Raw genomic sequence first — 18,038 nt, 5'->3', positions numbered from 1 at the left:
TACGGAAGCCGCGTGGTTCCGATTGCTCTGTTTGTTTCGCTTCCTCTCCGCCAGGTTCCTCCCCGACCCGAGCACGGAGTCAAGTTGAAAACACTCGGGGAGAGAAAAGAGGGCAAACTGTAGCGTGATAAAAGTTGGCTGCTTTTTCGCAGCGGCGAGGGCTGTCGTGAAATCTCAGCGTCAAATCTGGGCTTTAAACGGACTGAAAACAAACAGACACGGGGCGGAGTTTCGGTAGTTTTGGCCGGAGTGTGGTTGAGTTTTGCGGTTGACTGCAACCGGTAAGTTAAGACTTCTTCATTCACTAGTCAGTGCAACACTTGTCTTAAACATTTTGCTTCGGTTTGATCTTTTTCTGGCACAGGAAGCACCCAAACCGGATAGCATCTCCTTCCATAATTACTGAGAAGGCACTAGATCTACTGATCACTAGATGAGATTAAAAAAATGTATATAATAAAGTACAGGAGGCAAAAAAAATTAAGATACCTGTGTGAATTGGGTTTGTGGCTGGCTTGGCCACATTGTCATATTGTCAAAGCAATATAATAATTAACCCAAGTGATGTCAATCTACAGGGACTGTGTTCACACAAACCGCTGGAATCTATTCTACAGATATGAGTCTATAAATAAGCAAAACCTGCTTTAGTAATGACGGTACCGAGAGTGAGGTGTTGAAGTTGCACTCTTGAATGTGGTTTACATCTGTAGGACCACATTTTTAACTTAAGTAAGATGGACTTTAAATGAATACAGCCTGTACTTGCAGAGAAATCACACACTTAAATCAAATTTAAACCTAATTAGTGCATTTTTATGACATTTAAAGGCATTTTTGTTGTTGTTTCTAATTAAAATTGATAAAGAACAATCACGAATTTAGTAGTTTTCTAACAAACTTGTAGTCAGTGCATTGTAAACCAGCACGTGATCAATTCTAACTGTATGAAAATGAATCAGATATATTATAGTCAGTTCTAGACATTTTTTAAAACAAGAGCTAAACATGACTTTTTCTAAAAGGTGTTGGCCAAAACAACTTTCATCCTGGAAAATCGGAGCAATGTGGGCATCACGTGGCTCTGGCTTGCCAAAAAGTGCTATACATCTGTAAATCTGTGCCTGTCATTTCTCCATTCACACTGTGACTTTTGTAATCGAGCAGGAAGCTAAAACATTGCGACTTTGATTCGTGAGTTTAGTTCTGCACCTGATACAAAGCCTAAAGCCTTCAAGTTGCTTGCAGGTTGATTATTTTGAGCCATTAAACTGTTGACACGGGGGTTTGGAAAAACAGGATAAGGTGTTCATTGTGGGTGTGCAGCTGGGCAGCGTGTTTATGCTTCATTTACTGTCAGACTTACGGTCAGGGAAGGGACGTAAATGGGAAGAGGAAGAACGTAAATACTGTGTGTGTGTGTGTGTGTGTGTGTGTGTGTGTGTGTGTGTCTGTCTGTGTGGTGCACATAAATGTGTGATTTCTCATCTAACTGTATGTTTCTGCATATTTATATCACTGAATGAAAGGAAGGTGGAAGAAAGCTGTGTGTCTGTGCGTGGCTTCATCACTCCTTCCATCACTCATTATCACTCCTTCCAGGAAGTACTCCACAGAATTTCCTTTTATAGAAGCTGAATACAAAAGACTTGTTGTCCACTTCCTGTAAACATCTTGCCGGCCGTGTTCTCCGCTCTCTGGTTGGCTGGTGTGATCCTGTGACCCTTTGTGGTTCAGGGAGTTCCAGGATGAGGAAGTGGGCTTCCCTTGATCGCAGCCAACCACGGAGAATAGAAAGTACCCTGATGTAGTGAGAGAGTGGGGAATGAGGAATAGAAATGGTATAGGCACAGGCATGTTGCTGGCTTGGCGGGACAGAAGATTTTAAAGGCAACATATTTCAGTAGAGCTGAAATAACTGCTCAATTAGAAGCTTAGGTGATTGGGTGAAAGAAAACCTGACTATTTTTAATAATTTTGTATTTTTTTAAAGCATAAAAGCTGAACAAGTGGGTCTAGCTTCTTAAATGTGAAAGTTTTCCCTTTGTTTCAGTTTCACATCATTTCATTTATGCACAACTATCTTAAGGTCCAGCCGTAGTATTTCAGTCAGTTTGAGGTGTGAGTTTTGACTGGGACATTGGAACACCTTGGTTCTTTTCTCTTTCAGCCATTCTGTGGTTGATTTGCTGCTGTGCTTGGGAATATTGTCTAGACCCAATTGTAAACAAGTTTAGTTGTTGGACAGTGGGCATCACATTTGACTCCATAGGAGGAAAGCATGGTTGACTCAACGACTGCAAGGTGCCCAGGCCTTGTGACCCACAATCACCATGCTTGACAACTGGTCTCAGGTATTAACCTTTTTGGTAATAGAGTTGTCACTTAAGAGAGAAATGCTAAAACCAGCTACCTGAAGCTATGCTGAAAGGCTTAAAGCTAAATGCAATCAGTTTACGCACAGTTTATGCTTGGAGTGAGACTCACAGAGTAGCTCACCACAATGTCACTGCATGTTGCCCACAATAGTGATGGTATTGTAATACAGCTATTCCGTGATTGTAACTTCAATGTTTACTTTGAAAGTGTTGATAAAAAGGTATAGAAAAGGTCAGGGGTTGCACTTTGTAGAGCTAGAGAAAGCATATGGTAAGGTGCCAAGAGAGGAACTATATTACTATATCAGGAAGTGGCAGAGAAGTGTGCGAGGGTGGTGCAGGACATGTAGGAGAACAGTGGTGAGGAGTGACAGATGGGTTTAAGGTCGAGGTGGGATCTGCCCTGAGCACTTTCTTGTTGGCGATGGTGATGGACACGTTGACAGCTGAGGTCAAGCAGAAGTCTCCGTGAAGAGGTAGTGAAGGTGGGTGAGTTTAAATGCCTGGGTTTAACCGTGCAAAGCAATGGACAGTGCACGAGAGGTGAAGAAGAAAGCGCAGGTTGAGACAAGAATCGAGAGTGATTTATGACAGATGGAAAGAAGCAAGAGTGAAAGGGTTGATTTACAGGATGGTAGCGCGGCCTGCTACGATGCGATCAATACGATTGCTTAGAGATGGTGAGATTAACCGCTAATTTTACTGGGAGGGAGCGGGATGGACAGGATTAGAAACGAGTACATCAGAGGGATAGCTCAGGTTTAATGGTTTGAAGATGAAGTTAAAGAGGGAAGGGTGAGAGGGTTTATACATGTGCACAGTAAGGGAGCTGTATATGGAGCTGCCAGGCAGGAAGAAAAGAGGTCAGATTCTTAATACGCTGATTTGTTTTCCGCTGATCTCTTTGAGTTTTTTGTACTAGAACTTCTTTTCACTTTTTCACTTTCTTTTTCATTTGAGAAGTTCCGCCATGAATGAGCAGTAACTCTAGTACGTCAGATTGTTGGGTTTATAGTGGCTGTCCTTCCTAACCATTGTGTTTGTTTATTGTACCGCAAGAGGAAGCAGTATGATACTGACATATTGATATTTTACCCCCACCCTAATATGTTTTCTTCTGTTTTTGATAATTATGTCCCCACAGCTTTTATTTCAATATTTTTATTGTAATTATTTTATAATAAGATGAAATTGAGAAATCATTCAGACATTGACATTTCAAGTTTATGTTCGGCATTAAGTGAATTAATTCATTAATTGTGCTGGTAGTAATGGGCTGTGGGTAGTTAGACAAACACCGGCCTGTACTATGCACTGCTCACCTGTGCACCTGGCTGTTTCTCTGAACGTTTTGCCGCTACTCACTTTAAGTTTACCCCAAAGCTACGTGAAACACGATCAAATGCTCTATTGAAGGGTCTATTGGCAGAAGGAGGGTGTGTTTTAGGGCAGGGAATGTGTGTGTGAGGTATGCACAAGGCTTGTGTGTTTGTGATGAACAGGGGAACACACCCAGCTCCTGCTGCAGCCCTGCAGGCTATGGAATTCCTACAGAGAGACAACGTGTCTCAGCCTGAACAGCCTGCTCCCAAAATTCATCCCAACACACACACTCTCACACAAAGTTTCTGTGGAATTGGATATTAACGCTGGATGGGGTCTAGTTTTTTCCCGCTTGGGCAAGAATACACTTGTCCACTTTAGGATAAGTGAGGAATGAGGCAGCCTGCTAAGACCTGCCCTGTGAGGGTGAAAAGATAGAGAGAGCGGTGTAAGGAAAAAGGCGAGAGCTAAGTAGATAAATGAGCACAAGAGAAAGAGGTGCACAGATCCACTGGGAGTACAGCAGTTTTTATTGTTTACCTGGTCTTCTCTAAGGGGCAGAAGAAGCACAAAACAGGTTAGTGCTCACAGCTTAAAGAGATTTCAGGGCTTAAAGAGCATAAGGGAGGTGGCTCATTTTGAGTGGGTGGACTTTGTTACTGATTTTACTCTTGCCACAATAGAAAGCTTGACCTAAAGTGTGAAAACCAACTAGAGTTAACACACAGCTATCCAGTGAGTCAGTCTGAAGAGGAGAAAGCCTCGGACCTACAGTACAATGATTCAGACATTATGCAGAAAGGGAAGTATTTAGCCTTGACACAGTTAAATGTTAGCCTGTATCCATGTTGGAGCCTGAGGGCTTGGCTATTACATAGAACTAATTTGCTTGTGTGGATTTTTTTTTTTGACACCCACAAAGGCTCTGATTAATGTATCCCGGAAATGGATCAGTGTTGAAATCCAGTGATTTAGTTTCTGTGTTTTGATTTTATTTTACAACCGAGTCGAGTCTGCAGAGCTTCTACGGCGAGGGGGAGGGTTTCTGTGTAAAGAAGAGGTCATAGGCATACCTAGCTGAGCCACGTTTGTTATATTGTTTCAGTACGAGCTGTGTCATCTGCGGTCAGACGCAGGAAGTGAGGAAACCTCTGTTTGCTTCCTATTTCCTGTCTGTGATGTCATCAAGAATGCAAGCAGCAGCTCAGAGCCGATCGAATTTCTTGCTTTGCAAGAGCCTAAAAGGTGCTTTTGAGGTTCAGGGTTTCTGTGTTTGCGCGTGTCTGTCTGCAATCTCAGTTTTCACCATATTAGGATAAACCCAAGGATGTGTACCTATGGGGAAGTAAGAAGTAGTAGTATTTAAATTGGGACCAAAATAACTGACTATTTTGAGCATACGTACCTTAGAAGATTGGCCCTATGGTAAATATTTTAATATATAAGAAAATTTTATGTTGTTAATACAATTCAGAGATGACCAAGAAACTTTTTACTCTGGCAGCCAGCGTTTGAAATGACCTTTTGTGATTCTCCAAGCGAACATTTTTCTCCCTGGCCACTACTGTGCCTTGGATTGGCTATTTTTTTGCCACTTCTTTATGGTTATGGTTAGATGGTTAGGAGTGCCTCCTCATGATATGCATGTGTCTGTGCATGTGTGGGTGAGTGAAAAGACTATTTAGGTACACGCATGAATGCACCAATGTGTCAGATGTACTTGATGGGTGGACAGAAAATACAGCTACATTTAGCACTTACCACGTGTTAAATACCGACACTGGTTGTTGCTTTATATAGTTTGGGACTTTATTCGTGCAACAGATTAATAGATGCATCTTGAATGATCATGCTGTACATGCCAATAAAGAAGCAAAACAAAGTTTCTTACATCAATTTCTAGTCCTTGTTTGTTTGTTATTGCACACTATTTCTAAAGAGATGGTGTTTTATGCAAATATTGATATTAAAAGTATCTAATAACTGTGCATTTCAGATGTGGTGGTGTAAGAAAAGTTTATTTTTTTTCTGAGGTTACCTGAAATCTGAAACGAAGATGTATAAACAACAAGTACTAGGGCTGTGCAATATTACCAAAATCTCATATCCCGTTGTAAGACATTTCTCATCCCGACAATGATATATATCACAAAATAGGGCTTTTTCTGTAAATTCTGTGAATCTCGGCCAACTCAGCTTGTGTGAAGTGTTTTCAGCTGGGCGTCGTGTGCCTGGGGTCGAGTTTCTTGATTGATGCATGAAACTGCTGCGGGGGGAAAAGCTTACATTTGAGTCTAAGGTTTATTTTGAGCACCTGATGGCTCTTCTTTTGTTTCTCATCTGTAAACTCTCTCCATACTCTTTCACGTGATTCTTGCGTAGCCGGTAGAAGAGGTTTGTCATGTTTGAGTCTGGTTGGGACTGGTTTGCAGCATATGTGCATAGTACAGTTTTCTGGTTCGTGTCAAACTTTTCATAACCAAACCATGTCCGTGCTATAGAGGTAACCCCTCGTTTAGGAATAAGGTCCTCTATTTGTTTTCACTGGGCCTTCTGTTTGGAGCTACCTGGTTCTGCCTCATCTTCATTGGCTATGCTGGTATTGTCTGTACCCTGATGAAAAAAACAAAACGAACGATAACGTATAATTTGAAACGACAGATGTTTCCATATCGCCATCCGATATATTTCGTCATATCGCACAGCCCTAACAAGTACCTCTGCTTACTCTCATTTTCTATCATACAAATATTTTTGAACTCAACAACATAACTTTCTGAGTGCATGACTCACAGTTAAAAATAATGCTAATCTATATTATATACAGCCTTGGTCATCTTCTGTCTGAAACAACAAATGTTATTCTGATTGGCTGCTTCTTGCAAATAGGTTTCTGTGCTGACAACTCATGTGTCTGAGATGACCATATAAGGACGTGCTCTCATTGACATCATGTAGATCTAAGAGTACAAAAACTGTCTGAAACGGTGTGCTTAGAACAGTCTGAATCTTGAGCTTTTGCCTCACTGGAGGTACTTGAACATTTGAGACTTTGGCAGTCGTTAATTTGACCATCCAACATGTGAAAGAAACATGTTTGTGTTTTAAATAGATTTTATATATAGACACTATATTATTCAAATATTGATGATCTAAAATATATGGTATAACCTCTTCTGAATGTGATCCAAACTGTCTTTTATCTGTGCATGGACTCCTCAAATTTCTCTCCGTTACTGGATGAATGCAACTTGCAGCTGCTCAGTGGGTGTGGGCCGTGGCTGCCCCTCATGAACATATCATCATGCCATATCTCAGGCATGTTCAGTAGGAGGTATATCAGGACTAAATGCTAGCCAGGAAGTGTCTGGATGTGCTTGTCATCCAGAATGAATGGCACAAGTATAGGTTAGACGACCTTGTCCCAGTAGCTTTGTCCAGTCAGAATTCCACCAGCAACAGTCAGATCATGTTGTTGGCATGCTTGCATCCAACATGCCAATACCCAATACCCAATACCCAATTTTTAATGTGAGTCAGTCATAGTGGCACTGAAGACAGTATAAAGTGCTAAACTCACACAGTTCTGAATGGCACAAGTGAGTTCATTAGTGTTTGTTAAAAACCTAATTGACTGAAACAGCAAACTAACAGAATATGTTTGGGTTCTCTACGAGATTATAATGACATACCAAAACAAAGGTTGAAAACACATTTCATGACATAAAATTTTTATTTTTTTTGACTAGTATATAACTAAATAAAGAAAGGAATAACAAACTTCTAAACTTCAGTCTGCACACTGTTTTTAGGGATCCATACGACCCTGATCAGGCCCTTTTTTAGGGCTGATCTTTTCCCCTGTAATACACTTGTCATACCATTTGGCGTCACACTCATTTGCACACTCTTATTCTCTTTCTGTCTGCTTTCCTTCCTCATTCATTTGTAACCGACTCAGCACGTCACTTTGCCATTCAGCGTTGCTTCCTGTTCACATTTGGCTGGTTCCCTTCGCTCCAACAGTCAGAGCTGATTCTCACATTGTAGCATGGATGGATTAGTTATGTCTGTGTGAGTTTTTTTCTAAATTTATTGTTTGGCTACTTCTTTTTCTGTGTGTGGCGTGTGCTAAGCTTTATTCGAAGCAGCAATCATTTCTCTCTAACAGCTTGGCCTATCGTGCAATTAGAAGTATTGCGACATGTGAAAAAACAGGAAGAAGAGGACCGCAGTTTTAGTGTGCACTGCACTTTTTGGATGTTTGTGAAATTTGTGGATTTTTCTGGATGTCGGTTAAATTTGTGGACCCTGATTCTGCAGGTCGAGGTGAGTGTAGATGTGTGACAGCGGAGCGTGTGAGGATAAGCCCCCCGCCCCCCCTGTCAGGATGAGCAGCCAAGGAGGAGTCAAAGACGCCCAATCAACCAATCACAACTCTCGGCCACTTCCGTCTGCACCAGAGGAGAAGAAGCCTAGAAACAAGATCATCTCCATCTTTGGAGAGAAAGGTGAGGTGTGGAGCACACGCACATGAGTAAACCCAGACATTTAATATACTGCACAGTAACACAATAAAAGACCACACGAGTGGCCATGGAAGAATGTCACTTTGACCTCTGACCTTTGTCTGCAGCAGGCAAGAAAAAGGACCGGGATAAGGACAGACCTGAAATCTCCTCCCCATCAGACTTTGAACACACCATCCATGTGGGTTTTGATGCTGTTACTGGAGAATTCACGGTAAGTACCTTAAATAATGAGCTGTCATCTTTTTACATTCCTCAGTGCCACATCATATATTTATTTGGTCTGATTGTTTTAGTTTTTGATCTTCCATCCAGAGGCATTTTGACATGAGCAGGTTGAGCATGCAAATTTTAATAGTAAATAATTTCTAAGCATAGGTGGTCTATTAATATGTGCTTATGTGGATTTCAGAGTCAGTAGTATGAGCAGGAAGTAAATTACCTGGTTAATTTTGTTAAGGTAAACATTTTAGGTATGAATCATATTATAGCATTTTATATAGAGGTTCAGTATCTAGTAATTGGAGTGATTTCTGATTTATATTACAACTGACACGCAATTAGATGCAATTATCTTATTACATCCATTATACGTTAGGTATTTCAGCAAGCTAACTTCAGATTTGTCAGTTAGTTCAGTGTGGTATGCAAAAGTTATCACTGTTAATCTCTGTAACATCTGGTTTATTTGGACTAGCTTTGTTTAACATGTAAATCTCCACTTAGGAAATACTTGCTGTAAATAAGATAACTTGTCAGATTGTCAGCTGCAGTGCTTGCTGGGACAAGATGAGATCACTGCAGCTGTCTGGGATTAAAAAAACAGAAGAAGAATTTGTAGCATGCATTTGTGACTATAAGACGCCTGCACATGGAGCTTCACTCAGAAATGTTCTAGATGTTTTTCGGTGGTTGGTGCACTCATGTGTAACTAGAGCTGGAGCCGAGCTTCCAGAGAAGTTGATCCAGTGATTCCACTGTGACGAGCCATGGAAAGTCCCAGGAATTTCCTGTTGTGCTGCTGTAAGATTTGTTGGTCAGGCGTGCAATATTTCATGCCCTCCTCTGTGTGGTTTCTTTAACCCGTGAAAACTGGAAGTCAGAAGACGGGTGACTTATTTGTTTTTTGTTCTTGTTTTGTTCAAAAAGAGATTATTGACATGAGCTAAAGGAAGTAAGAGTGAGAGAAAGGAACTGTTGGCTTAAAAAAAAAAGGATGTCCAGCTGCATGAAATACTCTTTGCTGCCTATTCAAGACTGTGGCCTGTGTTTCATCTGTGTTTCTGTTTATGAATTTCTTCCATTTAAATAGATCTATGTATGTGTGTTTTGTTTTTTTTGTAAAATTTGTGTCTGTGGGTCTTTTTGTCCAGGGCATGCCAGAGCAGTGGGCCCGTCTCCTTCAAACTTCCAACATCAGTAAATCAGAACAGAAACAAAATCCTCAGGCCGTCCTTGATGTTCTCAAGTTCTACGACTCCACCAGTGGAAAACAGAAATACCTCAGTTTTTCTGGTGCGGGTCAGTTGTCTTTTTCTCAGCAGATAAATAAAAGCACGGTTTGGTGCAGGCTCACTTTTCTGTTCTTAAACTTTGAATTATTTTGTCTCTTTCAGACAAAGGATCACAGTCGGTGAGTAGCTTCATTCATTTTTTTGCCTACTTTTATTCATTGCTTTTATTTGCATCAGCAACTTCAGACTAAAGTTCGATTTATGCGTTTACTGTTGCAGCCAGGCAAGCAGGGTACTGCAACCTCCCCATCAGGCAAGGATGACGACGACGATGAAGATGATGCGCCGCCACCAATCGTGGCACCACGGCCGGAACACACGAAATCGGTAAGTTTGATGTTTTGTTTTCACAACTAAAATTAGACAGTAAATTAAAATAAATATATTATAAGAATTTAATAGTCAAACTTGCTAGCAGGTTAAGTCGAAGTTTAGTATTTATTCAGGACTTATGGGTGTTTTTCTTTTTTGTGTGTGTGTCAGATGTATACGAAGACGGTTGAACCAATCCCAGCTCCAGATGGAAATGCCACCTCTAAGGCAGCTGACAAGCAGAACAATAGGCCAAGCAAGATGAGTGATGATGAAATCATGGAAAAACTAAGTATGCAAAGCACCCACACACTAAAAATCATGAATCACAGCCCAACAGTATTTTTGGCTCTGGTGAAGCACTATTCACTTTATTTATTTTTTCCTGATTCTCAGGAACGATTGTGAGCATTGGAGATCCTAAGAAGAAATACACTCGCTATGAAAAGATCGGTCAGGGGTGAGTTTTAATTCTGGCCACTTTCTATACTAAAAATGTGAGAACATGTGTAGCAAGTTGCTGGTTCAAAACGACAAGTTTAGTAGAATAAATTATGTACAGTAATTGTTGAAATTGTCACTTCCAGAGCGTCTGGCACAGTTTACACAGCCATCGATGTTGCCACAGGGCAAGAGGTAAGGGTTGGAGCCACTACCAAAATTCACCTTTACCTCAGTTTTCAGAATGAAGTTGGATTGGGATTTATTTATTTAATTATTTATTTACAAGTTATTAATATACTATGAAACACATTCTGGTGGGGTTTTTTTTTTTTAGTTCATAAAGTTACTTGAGGTGAGAGAAACACAATCGCATCACATACTCTCTGTAGTTTCAGTGGTTTTAATATGTCATTAGCACTAAACTATGTTGCAATATTGCTGCTTTGTTTCCGTGACCCTGTAGGTTTTTTCACAAGAAGATAGTAGGAGATCACAGTGAAAAAAATGTTTTTTTCACAGCACACACTTTGATATGCCTTATCACAAAAACCACATATGGTACTTCACTGATTGTATTAAACTTAGTTTGTTTGATTTCGACATCGAATTTCATGATTCTGGCATTCTGCTGAATTAGCTTATAGAAATTTCTGATGTAAAAAGTTGCAAATAACATTTGCTCAGTCTTGTGATTAATCAATCAATCTCAGACTACAGCTGGAAACCAGAAAGCTTATCATACTTTTAATCTTGTCCTTGCCTACAGCGGTTTATGCTGCCGAGTCCTGGGCGTGCTGGCTGTCACACTCATCGCTAACTGAGAGATTTGATAAAAATAAGCTGTCGCTAATGAAATTTGTTTAATCTGTGTTTTTAATAGTACAATAGTACACTGCAGGGTCTGTACCAAGACTTCAAACCCCAGCATTTAGTCCTTATCAGAAGAATATACATTTTTCGTACTGCAGTAATGGCTGCATAAGCAGTTTATTTTTTCTTTTGTCTTTACAACTTTACATCTCCTAGATTTGACTGTCCAAATTCAGGAAATATTACGAACAAAACTAGTTGCACCTTGTGATTGCTCAGATAGGTTTTGTGTGCGTGTTGAAGTAAATTTACAATATCTTGTCTTCTGCAGGTTGCCATCAAACAGATCAACTTGCAGAAGCAGCCAAAGAAGGAGCTAATTATCAATGAGATCCTGGTCATGAAGGAGCTGAAGAACCCCAACATTGTCAACTTCGTAGACAGGTAACATGCTGCACAAAAAAACATACAATACACCTCACAACACCAGCTGTGAGTGGACCGCTCTGTAAATACGACTGTCTGTGTGTTTTTATAGTTTCCTTGTTGGAGACGAGCTTTTCGTGGTAATGGAATACCTGGCTGGCGGGTCGCTAACTGATGTTGTGACAGAGACATGTATGGATGAAGCTCAGATTGCTGCTGTCTGCAGAGAGGTAGGATCTTTCCCAGACAGCCGAGCTAATGAAAACAGTTTGTCTATTGCAATTTTGGTGGATTCTAATCTTCCTACCTATATGCGTTCAGGTCCTTCAGGCCCTGGAGTTTCTCCATGCAAACCAGGTCATCCACAGAGACATCAAGAGTGACAACGTTCTCCTTGGGATGGACGGATCAGTCAAACTCAGTGAGTGAGAACGCACGCAGATGTGTACACATCCACTGATTGATAATATACTTCGAACTGAACAACACACTGCTTTTTCTTCTAATCTCAACTTATTTTTCTCTCTCTTTGCAGCTGACTTCGGTTTCTGTGCTCAGATTACTCCAGAGCAGAGCAAGCGCAGCACCATGGTGGGTACACCCTACTGGATGGCTCCAGAGGTAGTAACCCGGAAAGCCTATGGACCCAAAGTGGATATTTGGTCTCTGGGGATTATGGCCATAGAGATGGTGGAGGGAGAGCCTCCATACCTAAATGAAAATCCTCTCAGGGTGAGTGTGTGTTGGAAGCAGCAATGATCAGGTGCCTGTTGTGATGTTTGTGTGTACTGTACAGTTACCTACACTAATACCTACACTAAGGGTTCAACGTGCGAACCTGAGATTCAAGCTGCAAGTCTTTTGTTTATAATTTATCTTAAATCATAAAAAAAGTAAATGTAAGCCTGTTTTTTCAGAATGAAATGATGCAGAAAAAGGAGAAAATGCTGACATTTAAGATGTTGGAAATAGAACATGTGTCACAGCTCTGTGGATGGAAACACGTCAACCGTGTTGATCCAGGCTGAAATACCTCAGCAACTACCGAATGGAAAACCATTACATTATAACCTCGTGGCTGAGACGCTGAACCCTGATGACATTTGCGATCCTCTATTTTTGGATAGATGTCACATTTTTCACTTCACTTAAACCTAAAAATGTGACAGCATCTACTGGATGGACTGTAACATTTTTTTAAACAATTCCTAAATGAAGAATTCTTGCTTTTCCTATAGCACCACCTTGAGGTTGATGATTCTCTTTGTTTGCACAGTAATTTATGGGAAAATCTTTCCTAAAGTAAGATGATGAACATGGGAAACATTACACCTTCTTATCACTAAGCATGTGTCAGCGCAAGCATGTTATTGTTGCAGTTTTGGTCAAATATGAAAGGCTTACAGAGCTCACAGCAGGGCTGTAATGACTGCATGACTGGAGTCTGGCTTCTATCCAATCCAGCTCTGTACAGTTATGGCAGTTTTTACTGTTTTTCCACAAAAGATTACACACAGTAAGCAAAGATGGGAAATAACTAGACTGATAGCATTATTGCTTTAAAAAAAACTCAATAATATTGTGAATTTTATCTATAAGTCTGGTGTTTTGACTGTCCCAATCTAATTTATAAGAAATTACATTTGTGTTTAAAGACTAGTGCTTAAATAATATTTTGCCCACCTTTTCTTACTTTGCCATTATCCTGGTTTTAGGCATTGTATTTAATCGCCACCAATGGGACCCCTGAGCTACAGAACCCAGAGAAGCTGTCTCCTGTGTTCAGATCTTTCCTTAACCTTTGCCTGGAGATGGACGTGGAGAAGCGAGGGTCAGGCAGACAGCTGCTGCAGGTAGAAAAGACCTATTCATCCGACCTATTCATCAAAATTCAAGATGTCTTTAAATGTTGAATCTAGATTTTTTTTCTTATGCATCTCAGTGAATTATGTACACTGTTATCTAAGTTCACCCCCTAACTTATAAAATTTCACATATCCACTTTTTTCCATTCAGCATCCATTCCTGAAGATGGCGAAGCCTCTATCCAGCCTCACCCCGCTAATCCTGGCAGCCAAGGAAGCCATCAGGAGCAATCGCTAAATCCTGGCCTGCAAAGACTCCAAGCCAGCATCTCCTGCTGGTCCACATATGACGACTATCTGCAGTCTGTTAGTGTTAATGATTTTTTTTTCCAAAAGGGCATAAAATGCTGCTCCACTCTTCCCGGTGTTTCCACACAGATATTTATCTTACCTTTGTGCCTTGTTCTAAAGCTGCATATAGCCATAATATGTTATCCATTTGTTTTGTGTTTGTATGTATGTGATGTTGAAACTTGTTATCTTGTTGAAACCGATGCATTATCATTAATTAGACACCGAGGGCCATATTCATAAAGAATCTTGGTTTAGGACTTGTTCTATTAAAAAGCCCAGAACAGAACAGAGGTGAAACTTACGCTTAATTAATAAAATCGCTATCTTTACATTGATCTTTTTATTTGTGAACACTGTGTCAGTAAAGTGACATATCCTAATTAAAATGGAAAGAAATGCCAGGAGCTTCAAGTTTAAATTCTTTTCTTCTCTTTAGATCACAGTGTTATGACAGGAGCACAACATGGTCTTGTTTATCATTCTACCATGTGACCATGCAGCTGGTTTCTGTGGTTATTTCTGCTGTGGTTACACATGTGCGTTCTGACTAACTGGATCCAAAACTTTTAAATGTGACATTAAAAACCATGGTGTGCTAAAACTGTGCTGTACTGTGGCCGAGGATGGGACAATGCAGTCTTTATGGAGTGAAAAACAAGGCCAGTGTACTGTATCTGAATGAAAATCTTGCCATTCCAGTAAAGTCGGATCTTTGTTATATATTTTTGTTTGCAGTCTGCTTTTTTTAATTATCTAAATTGGAAGATGAAAAATGTTCACCTTCATGTTTTGGCCCTCTGTTGGTAGTTGGGGGTGTTGCAGGCACCAAACACACACACACCTCTGCCATGAAAACATCCTTGAAAGATTTCCTGCAGTTTATGGATCTGAACACTGTCTACTGCTTGACCAATACTTTTTAGCTTATCACTCCAGCCACACTTTTTCTCAGAGAGCTTTCTCATCATTTTTTCTTTGTTTCTCTTTGTCTTTTCTAATGGATGCCTTATTGTTGGTATCAGTGCAACATAAATGCTGTATGCAGTTGTTTGACAGCGTTAAACTGGAGGATTTCTTTTTTACATTTTGTATATTTGTGTAGTGTCTTGTATTTTGAACGGCTTTTAGTATGTACATTGTTTTATATTTGTAACTAACATGACAGAAGAGCATTTCAGTTTTTTTTCCCAGATTTTTTTTCGTGTTTACCAACTCATCATTGGTTTCCTGAACTGTGCAATTATGAACTCAGAAATTGGTAACACTTTATAATACGGCCCACGATTTAAAGGTGGCATTCACCTGTAATTAAAAAGAATTTTAGTGTGGTTTTTTTTTATTTGAAATGACAATATAATTCTATTTACCTAAAAATACTGGGCCCAGATAGCTTGGTACGTTAGAATAAGGGGGTAACCAGTCAGAATTTTACAAGAAACAAAGAAATGATTAAATAATTAAATTTAGGTAGTGTGCAATTTGACAAACAGTGATTCCCCATCGTACTTTTCAGGGTGTGGGCCGTATTATAGAGTGGGTTAATCTTGCCTTTTTACATCCTTATTTAATATTCGTTATGTTGATGTTGCATGATGGATGTTCTATTATCCTTTTGTTTTACCAACATACATGTGATGAGAACTGTTCTCCCTTACCAACTTGCAAGAAAAAATAAATACCATCAATAATTGCAGGCTTATGTAAGCTCGATGATGAAGTCTTTTTTTTTCTCACAAAAACTGTTCAAATATAATTTTAAAAAGTAGTGTATAGGAAAGGCATGTCTCCTTTCCTGTAAAATGACTGGATGTTAAACAAGGTTAAGCCGCTTCATAATATAGCTCACACGCCCAAAACTAAAGTGTGCTTACAGTGTAAGATGGGGAAATATTGCTTTTCTTTAAAGATTACAGAAAAGAGATTTTAAGAGCACTTAAAATTATGTATGCACTACTTCATTCATTCATTACAAAATAGTTAAATTTGCTTACAGTATAATGATTTCTTTGTTTCTGACCAACAATGTCATCTTGAAAATCTCCTGTAAAAACCTGACTTGTTACCCTCTTATTCTAGTGTAGTAAACTTAGTATGTGTAGGTAAATATAACTGCTATATAAGAATTCATTTAGAAAATATAATTTCTAATAGTATTAGAAATTATGGCCGTATTATAAAATGTTACCTCAAAATCACATAATGTATTGATAACCCTGAGCTGCTCAGACCTGTGTTAGGCATCATTTAGAAATAAAATGGGGGAAAAAAGTGTTTGCTTTAGCCTGACGGGTAACGGGTGCGATTGGCTTCTACCTCATTTTTCATAAAGTTTAGACAACGACTGGAAATATTGAAACTTTGCTTGTAATATATCCTTGATGCGGTAAAAACGTGCGTAATTTCGGCAGAAATTATAATAAAGGTGAGACTTAAAGATTTGTGTCTCGGTTAATATGAATCATAGATGTAACTAAAGTTTGAAGTGACATTTTTTGTCTTGACTACTAAAAAACGAAAAAACGACCACAAAAGGATGGTATGCAGAAAAATTAAGTAAGATAATAAAAAGAGCAGTGAGGAAGTTCAGCAAAAGTTCTCTTTTGGTGTTTATTAACGTTCGCGTGTTGTCTAAATAAGGTCTATACGTGATGTTTTAACACAGGAAGCTAACGCAGCTGTGAATGAAATGATAAAAGCAGTTGACGTGAGTGTTTGTACAGCCGGGGGATTAGCTCAAATGGTAGAGCGCTCGCTTAGCATGCGAGAGGTAGCGGGATCGATGCCCGCATCCTCCAATATTTTTGTTTTTTATTTTTTATTTGTTTTTGTTATTGAATATTTGTTCTTTCATAGATTCATACATTAACTATGAGTAACAGATAACCTCTTAACAAACTCTGTGTCAAATGATCAGCGAATTACGCGGAGCAGTCGTACCTGCATAGCACTGTTACTGTTAATTCCAAAGAAAACCAGCAGATGGCAGCATAGACTCATAAACGATTGATTCATGACCACGTCTTAAAAATCTCTCCTCTGTCTATATTCATTTAGTTCAAAATGAGCGTGTATTTAGAGCCACGTGTTCAGGTAGGTTTGTGGCTTTTTTGTTTTTTCATTATAAGGAGCGAACATTTCAAATGGAGGACCAAAGTGGCCAAAGTAGTTTAATTAATTAGATTATATACAAAGAAATACAATTATACTTTATTTTTTTTATTATCTGTGTGATTTTGTTATTGTTGTTATTGTTTGTCTATTCTGTTAAGTGCAATGTGATCAAATAGCTGATTCTTATTCTGATTCTGAAAGAAAAATGGAAATAAAGACAAGGGTTTTCTTGAAAGGGTAAATTAATCCTCCAGGGAAAGAAGTGCTGACAGATGATGATAAAAATGTTTATTGTTGTTTCGTAACTACACAAATTACTGCACAAGCAAGCTGTTCATACTACAATATATCAGAACAAATGTGACAGTCTTACCTCGGGGCAGCAACAATCACAACACTAAAACTAATGGTAATCATTTCAGCAAATATAGCCGTCATTGTGAAACAATGATGTTTTGCACCACCACACCACAGTAATGGATTACATTATATGGTATGAGAATAACGTTTGCAAAAGGGGATCATATATAGGATATATGCTTGTAATCAAAACTTTATAATATGTCAAATGTCATTGTATTACTGTGTGACAGGTGGAGGTAGGACCCAATAGCAAAAGGGGAACTACTAGGAACTGGGAACTAATAAGTTAGGAGATAACAACTAGATTACAAGGGAAACACAGCACACAAGAAAAGACACAGGAAAAGAGACAACACAACAACAAGCAGAGGAAGACGGACGACTTAAATACACACAGGATAACGAGAGGATGGGAAACAGGAGGAAACACACTGGAACTAATACAGACTAACAGGACAGGGGAAGCGGAACTGAGCACACTGAACAAAAGGTGAGAGATTTTCAAAATAAAACAGGAAGTACGATAACCACAGAAAAACAGACATGGAAACAAGACTGACTGGGGAGACAGAAAGAGAACACCGAACGCGGAGACAAGAGTTAAACAAAAATGAAGACAAGGCCAAGACTAGAAACTACAAATAGTACACAAACCAGAAAAACAACTAA

At 39.3% G+C, this 18,038-nt stretch overlaps 1 protein-coding gene and 1 non-coding gene across 6 annotated transcripts; both read left to right on the top strand.

The window, feature by feature from the left end:
• Positions 1–15,603, top strand: LOC116318046 (serine/threonine-protein kinase PAK 2-like). Of its 5 annotated transcripts, none has more exons than XM_031736951.2 (15): positions 1–281; positions 8,025–8,212; positions 8,341–8,444; positions 9,604–9,751; positions 9,847–9,863; positions 9,964–10,071; positions 10,228–10,348; positions 10,453–10,516; positions 10,644–10,692; positions 11,642–11,754; positions 11,849–11,966; positions 12,058–12,157; positions 12,272–12,468; positions 13,452–13,589; positions 13,753–15,603. In XM_031736951.2, the coding sequence occupies exons 2-15, from the start codon at positions 8,041–8,043 to the stop codon at positions 13,837–13,839; spliced, it is 1,536 nt and encodes a 511-aa protein (XP_031592811.1). In that variant the 5' UTR covers positions 1–281; positions 8,025–8,040; the 3' UTR covers positions 13,840–15,603. The 5 variants fall into 5 exon arrangements, with proteins under 5 accessions (XP_031592811.1, XP_031592812.1, XP_031592808.1 ...); XM_031736952.2 differs by having other exon boundaries at positions 8,338–8,444; positions 9,604–9,745; XM_031736948.2 differs by having other exon boundaries at positions 8,338–8,444.
• A 1,014-nt stretch (positions 15,604–16,617) lies between these two features.
• trnaa-agc lies at positions 16,618–16,690 on the top strand. The gene has a single exon. It is a non-coding gene; the product is annotated as a tRNA-Ala (tRNA).
• Positions 16,691–18,038: the final 1,348 nt, after the last annotated feature.

The sequence above is a fragment of the Oreochromis aureus genome, linkage group 19 (assembly GCF_013358895.1).
Source record: "Oreochromis aureus strain Israel breed Guangdong linkage group 19, ZZ_aureus, whole genome shotgun sequence".
In the NCBI taxonomy this organism is placed as follows: Eukaryota; Metazoa; Chordata; class Actinopteri; order Cichliformes; family Cichlidae; genus Oreochromis; species Oreochromis aureus.
This window is presented reverse-complemented; position numbering and strand designations above follow the sequence as displayed.